The 7,844-nt window shown below is 38.9% G+C and overlaps 1 protein-coding gene across 1 annotated transcript in view; it reads right to left on the bottom strand.

The window, feature by feature from the left end:
• LOC149227249 (26S proteasome regulatory subunit 7-like) overlaps positions 1-3,687 on the bottom strand; it is a 101,152-nt gene extending 97,465 nt beyond the window's left edge. Inside the window, exons 1-2 of the mRNA XM_089377728.1 lie at positions 3,425-3,687; positions 3,225-3,306 (exon numbers count right to left, since the gene is read on the bottom strand). Coding sequence (XP_089233854.1) covers positions 3,225-3,306; positions 3,425-3,508 — 166 coding nt within the window. The 5' untranslated portion in view covers positions 3,509-3,687. The remainder of the gene's footprint in view (positions 1-3,224; positions 3,307-3,424) is intronic.
• Between the last annotated feature and the right edge of the window lie 4,157 nt (positions 3,688-7,844).

Below are 7,844 nucleotides of genomic sequence, written 5' to 3'. Positions count from 1 at the left end.
TGCCCTGAAATTGGGGTTTCAGGACTGTCTGGAACCTTGCTGCCCTTGTTATTTTCCCTAACAGGCTTACGCTGCCACAGAACAAGCTGCTTGCTACCCAGATAAGGGTTTTGCTGCCCTGGAATTGCCCTAAACAGGTCTCAGAGCCCACAGAATTGCTCCTCAGATCAATCAATCCACAGAAATCCTCCCTTGCTTGCCAAAATCAGATGGAAGATGCCTCAGAAAATTATGCCAAACAGAATGGAGAGGGTGGACCGTGGAATCTTTCACCACTGAAAACAATCAGAAAGAAAGGGGTCTTAAAACACGCAAGAGCCTTAGCTCACAAAATAGAAATATCCACCAACCGTGATGAGAAAAATGATACTCCTCTCTTATTTATAGATTCCCTTTAAGGTCTCTTCTCCTAACTTTAATTTGAAAGGCTAACAAGTTTCCCTCCACTTTGCCCCAAATTTGGCTTCTTTCACAAGTTTTCCTCCAATTACCCTAAATTTACCCAACGTTACCCCAAAAACATTGAATAGTGGGGTCCCCCTTTATAATTGACTATAGCCTACCAGGTTTGATAGGCTACTCCGTCCTCCCTTGGGCAATTTAATTAGAAGAGGACATTACAATTGGAATATTGTTCACTTCCACTGCTGTTTCGTATTATATTTCATAGCAGCGCCAAGGCTGAAAATTCACAGGATTAAGATCCAGGAAACCTCTATTTAAGAGATTAAATTTCTGTTACATTAAAAGTCAAAGCCAGAAGAAATTTCTTCACCAGTAACTACTCTATCTGAGCCATGCCTAGTATGATAGATATGCTATGCGTCCAGTTTTGCATCATAGTCGCAGCAGCTACAGCACCTTTGGTATGAAAAAATAATCCCTCTTGGAAATTAGGCCATGTATGTCCAGACTGTATTCAATCAACCCCATGCCAATAAACCTGTAGGAAGCATTTTATACATCTACTATAAAAGTACTGTAACTTTAATGTCTAAGACTTCTTTACGATTAAAAAATAGACATGTTTTTTCTGAGGTTTGATCTTCCTAAATATGCCAGACCAATTCATCCAAATAGCATACCAGTTCATTTGAATGTTAGTTTAGTTTTTTTTTATGGGTACATTGCTTGCAGACTAGTACAATGCATCACACAGCCTCCTGCATTGGTTGATAACTTGGAAATGGTTATGGGTTGAAGAAAATTTTAAATTAAAATTTCCCGATTGACAAAGACATGTAGAAAGGCAATGAAAAGTCTTAATATCGCAATTTGAAATACCAGCAGCTCATGTTTATTAAAATTTAAGACGAGAGAGAGAAAGAATGATATGGCACAGAAGTTTAGAGGCAATCAGAAGTAGGACCCACCCCTATTGAAGGTTACCACCTAAACGTAGAAGAAAACTTGAGACCGCTAGCTAATCCCTTGACTCTGACCATATCTAGTTAATACGAGAGATACTCCCAATAGACAGCTGACTACTCTCAAGGAGTCATCCTAGCAACCCCCAGTGGAAGGGCAAATAAAAGATCAACTTTGATGGGGCAGCAAAAGGAAATTCAGGGAAAGCATGGTGTGAAGTCCTTAAGATCCCAAAGTTCAGATCAAATAAATCTACATGAAAGGCTTTGGGGGCAATGCAAACAACCAAGCTGAAGTCGGTGCTTTAATTGCTTGGGTAATATCCTGATTCCTACCAAATGGTTGGATTCGAGACATTAATGTGGAAGGAGACTCCCAAATTATCATCAACATGATGTAAGGGAGGCTCAATCTTCAGAATCGGAAGCTCTAAGATCAGTGGACGTGGAGCAAACGGGTAAGTTTATTGAACTACATCACCTGTCATAAAATCTGCCAAAGGAGTGGTAGATTGGGTGGCAAACCAAGCGACGAGGTTGAAGGACAGAGATCTAAGAGTATTTAAACTTTAACTCCCAAGTTGAAAACGGATCAAGGTTGGGAGGGGATCTAAGAGCAGAACTTGGAAGAGAATCTGAATCAAGAATGACAAGTAGAAATATATATTGAAGAAGAAAGAGTTTGCGTAACAAACGTCACCAGAAATTAATTAGGAGGATGAAATGTCACCAGAAATCCAGAAGACGTAATAGGAGGATGAAATTACAACTTTGCAGTTTTTCATCCCAATTTTTTTGTCTTCCTTGACGTCCTTGATGAAGCAAAGTTAACTCTGTTTCTCCTAGATTTATTGGAATTCTATTAGAATGGAGCAGGGAGAAGGCTCAATAAAATGAGGGGACGGAAGAAGAAGCCTATATCCAAAATGGCTGATTCCGGGAAGGCATATGAAAAAGCCAAGAAAAAAGTTCTCTTGTCCCATGTTATAGCGATTACACAAGTCAGGTCTTGATAAGCCTCGGAAGAAAGTCATCAATAGCTGGATAAAACAGTGACTCTGGGAAGAAACCTACCACAGAAATCGGAGAACCTACAATTGAGGTGACCCCAACGACTCGGAGCTAGGTGCAACATCTATAAGGCGGTATCCCAATACAAGAAAGCAATCTTCAAGCAGTAGCAGGGGTCGGAGAAAGAATGGTCTAGACGAAAAATAACAGTCAGATATGAAGAAACGACTTAAGAAGAAGATAGATGACATGAATGATGAGCTTCACAAGCAACAACCAGACCCAGCAAATTTCATTTAGTCAACCATATTACGAACAAAACAAAAAATAACTTACTTGTGTGGAATTATGCATACTTGTGTTACAAATACATTTGTAAAAGACCTGTCTTTGGGTGGTATTGCCATTGTCTTGAATCCATTTTTCCAAATGACATCTTTTTGCAAGAAATCAAAACTAAAGCATCACTAGCACTCCAAAATAAGCTAATAATGACATTACCGCGTACCCAAGGAGCTCATCTCCCATTATCTCTGTTCAATTGGTATAATTCGCACGTCTCCTTAGAGATGTTCATTCACTAACAATATCTATTCACATGCATGGTACTAGTTGAGCTAAAAAGTAGAATTGGGGAGTTATACGCATTGAAGATGGATATCTATCTTGTCGCAAAGCCGGGCAAGGAATCCACAATTGTAAGGGCCTCCTACTTGACATTCAACCAGCTGTCAATAAACATGACTATCTATCGCAGGTTACACTTCACAGTACAAAATTCTCTTCACAAGAAATGTAATTAGGTTTAATTAGCGGTATTTAAGAGGTCTGAAAGGAAAAGCTCACCGCAAAGATCATTAACCTTCTTTGCCATTTCTTTGATTTCCTTCTCTGCTTTCTTTATGGAGGTCGAATAAGGTCCTAAACCCTGCAAAATAATATGAAATATACATTTTACAGAATAAATAAATACTTGGCTGCGTCCCGAAGTAAAATTGCTGGGAGGAAAACAGGGCGAAGCGGGGGAACAGATATAGGAAACATACATAGGTCTTGAGCAAAGCTATGTCATCCTCGTCAAGAGGTCTGGGGTTGGATTCCTTCAAGTCTTCTTCTGGATCAGGTGCCATGGTTGTCTGTTCTCTTCCTTCTTACAAAGACCCTCGCTTTTGTTTCTCTTCGTTGCTCCAACCCGCCTCTCGTCCTTTAACCTGTCTCTTTTCCTTTCCCTAATGTACCTTTTCTGTTCACCGAAATGTCTGAACAAAATGCGTTCCACCCTCGAGCTTTACTTTCTACGAAGGAAAACAAGGACAAACATACTTTATGCTTTATACTTTATTAATTACTTCCTTAATTAAATTTAGGTCTTAAATATTATGGTATCAACTTATATATTATTGGGTATTACGTTTCTCAACCAAAGTGGAATAATTTGTAAGAAAGTTAATACCCACTTATTATGTCCCTTGGCACATATAACATCCATTTTGATGTATTAATTTGAACAATATTTTAATTTTGCTCTTTAAAGTAAAACTTATATTTATATATAATAAAAAAAAATTATTATTTTTATTTTTTAAAATTTTGTTGAATGGTTAGAGATGAGGTCATGTCTCAAATTCAGCCTGGTATGGGGTGATGGGATGATGTTCCGTTAGTATTAATTTTTTATTTTTTTTAATTTTTATTTTTTTTTTGGGTATGTTTTATGTTTTTGGTGGTTTTAATCATGTTATATAAGGTGTTTATTATTTGACATGCACCATATGAATATAGAGTGAAACGCATCAAATTCAAATAGATCTTTAAGAGTTTGGGTGTATGTAGAATCATTTTTCTCACCATGGTATGAATTGATTATGTGGTTTTATTATCGTAATTGTTGTAACGCTTCCTCCTCCTAGGTCCACCCAAGTAACCAACCAGCCGGGGCAAACATGTGATGGGAGAGGTCACTATAAGGGATTCAATCTCCTTGGTAACCTTAAGGAAATGGAATTGACAGAACACATCAAACAAACCCATCCACATCAACAAAACATCCTCAAGAGACATGTCAGTCACTCAAATAGCCTGTCCCTGAGTCCCATTGATGATTTTAAGCCTTTTAACCCAAAGTCGCTCTCATGCTATAGGCAAGACAGTCATAGGCCTATGTGCCAGTGACTATAGACTTTTCTCAGCAAACCTGTGCTAGCGGCCCCGAGATTTGAGCCCCTTTTCTAGCCCAAAATCTCAGCCACTGCCCAGAACTTGGTACAACCTTCAGAATCGTTCAAAGACATGATAACAATACTAAATACTTAAAAGCAACCTCAAGATTAGGCCTGAGCATCTCCAGCCGGGACTAACATTCTGTCAAACACTTGGCATCAATACAACCTACAAGTCTAGGATACAAGATAGAATATAAATGATTGAAATAACTTATGAAACATAACCAAAAGGATCACCTCCTTCTCCATTGAATTATTATATCATCAATTAGGTCTTGCATCCATCCATTTAACAATTACAAGTAAGTACATGAAATAACCATGACATAAACCAGTGATTTAACCATGCTTATAACTAGCATAAAACCATATATATATCAGAGATATGACAATCATTAAATCCACATATAAATCAGTGCAAAAGTAAGAGAACTTAGCTTTTATTAATCATAGGAAAATCCGACCATGTTCGGGACTTCCACGTACCACCCGACCATAGACATGGTTGAACCAAATCTCTCTTTCAACCAGACACCCTCGTGCTATATTCCAACCATGAACGTGGGATCTCATAGAATAACCAAGGGAATCCATAGGTTAAACCACCTCCGCCCTCATCAAATCGTGATCACACCAAAACTGGTGCCTGATCACAACCAAACCGAACTTGGAAGGCCATCCGGAATCCATCACTATCCTTGAGGAATTTCATGTCTCCTTGTCTGTTAGGCTTTACCGTAATCCAAACCTGGATCACTAGGCCCTAAACCGAGACCTCTCCCTTAGGCTTTACCATGTATCCTGCCAAAATCAGTCGAGGGATTCGTAAGCCTTTGGGAATGGAACTTGAGACCACCTCCGCCCCGAATTCTGAAATCCATCTGGAAAACCAAAGCTTAAAAATTGAAATAAACATCCCAACAACATGGCATCCGGAAAAAGGCAAGGCTAGTCATAACTCGGCAAAACCATGCCACCGACAACAAGAGAACCATACACCAACATGCAAAGCTATGCATGTCCAAACCAGCTAGGAAATCACACATGAAAAAGGTTACTTGCAAGTATTCATGTTGAAGTTGCTTGATCATTCTTTTCTTCCTTGATCCTTGCTTTCCTTCCTTTCCATTTGCTTACTTTTCCTTACTTGATCCAAAGCTAGAGTGCTAAAAAAAAACTCTAAGTGACCAAGAGTGAGAAAGAGAGAATAATGAGAGAACTCCAAACTTAAACTGACAAAAGGTTGAACTGACTAAGAACCTCACCAACCAAGCCTGTTAATTGATCCTCATAAGCCTTTTTATTAATGAGGCCTCTAATTTCTTCATTTTACATTATTTTCCTTCAATTTCTTCCTCACATGCAACCTATGACCTTTTACCTTCATTTTCTCCTAATTCCTTTATTTTCATAAATAATTGTTCCAAAAATGTATTTTTGCCTTCTAATATCTTTGCCTTAGCCTTTAACAATTTCCTTAGCCAAGAACACACATCCAGTGATGCCCACTAGGATATCTTTGCCCAACATTTACCTTGGAATACATATCCCTTACCTGTGGTCTTATTCTTCCTTTATTTACATTGTTACATTAATTTTTACCAAGGTTGTTACATAACCCTCCCCCTTAGGGAACACCGTCCTTAGTGTTAAACCATACCAAAACCTCAAAAAGATCATTGAAAAGCAAACACACTGCCCATGGAACTTTATAACTTAGCTCGTTGCAGTATTTACAATGGAAGACCTGCTCAAAAGCAAAACACCATGACAACATGACCAGATAACAACCTTACTAGCATACTGGAGCTTTATAACACAGCTCATTACGGTATTTACAATAACCACATATACACATATGCACATTTGCTAAACCAGCAAATAAAAGGATGTGATGCCTGTATCAATCAACAAGGGAATTTATAGGCTCACGCCTCCACCCTCAAAAGTAGTACCAGGATTCACCTCCTTCCTAGGAAGTCCATTGCCACAGTCAAAACTACATCCAATGTCCAATGCTACAATCTTGTGCCACTTGTCCCCTCAATGAACAGTTACCAACTCATTGTTCCAGGGCGCACTCTCAATGTGTATATGATTCCATCTGGAAATGCTCATGACCAAAACAAGTATATCAGTGACCTTCCCTTCTCTACTACACAGTCCCCCAGGAAATCCGGTCACCCCCTTTCATGCAGTCACTCACCTTCCAAGTTCCCCAACATCCCCTATCCCAGGCGATCCATCCCTTTGAAAGGATTCCTCGCATCAAAATATACAAAACCAAGGCATATACCTTCCTCAAAACCATTATATTAGTCATAGCATGCTCATGGAAATCACTGGACACTATTGGGTATCAATGTCCCACAATGGCCCTACTCCTGAAGTACTTTACCATCATACTGCTGCATGTTCCAATTTCTTTTGTTGTTGTTTCCAATTCTCGCAGTTGATTTCAACCACCCAACCGGGCATATTCATGCATTCTTGTTCCAAGCACGTAATTTCCATTAGATTCAAATAAATCGAAATGACCTCAAACCATACCTCATTGGTAGTTCGTTAATAAGGTACACTTGCAATCTTGCTCGCTTCCTGTCACAACAAGTCAAACTAACAGTTTGATCAAACATCATGTATAAACATTTCACATATGGTTAGCTCAAACACAACCATCATAGATCAAAATCATAAATCACATGTAACAATCATAAACCATAATAATAGATCACATATAATCATCATATACCATAATCATAAATCACATGCATAATAAAGCTGAAATAAAATGTTGATACTTATCCTTTCATCAATCCTTAGCTTCTACCTTTTTCTTTATTTTATATGCACTTTGGATCGGTTGCCACACCAAACAAACACCCAGTGTCTTCTCCTCAACCATGTGCACATACACATAGTGTGCATCACACACATACAAGTACACACGTCATACAACACCATGCAATACATGCATCTACACCAGTACCATATGTACCACATGTACACAGTACCACCTGTACACTGCAACCACTTTCACAACGTGTGCGCAACAACACGTACACGGCACCACCTGCACAATGTGTACACAATGCCACTTGTACACTGCATCATTGTACAATGTGTACACAATACCACACGCACGACCTGTACGTGACACCATATGTACACAACATCACATGCACGACATGTACACAACACCACATGCACACAGCACCACATGTACAACATGTACACGACACCA

Source organism: Pinus tabuliformis, chromosome J (assembly GCF_031772625.1).
Source record: "Pinus tabuliformis cultivar Carrire ecotype Pingquan chromosome J, CPIR1, whole genome shotgun sequence".
Lineage (NCBI taxonomy): Eukaryota > Viridiplantae > Streptophyta > Pinopsida > Pinales > Pinaceae > Pinus > Pinus tabuliformis.
Note: the sequence above shows the minus strand (reverse complement) of the source record. Positions and strands in the feature narration are given on the sequence as shown.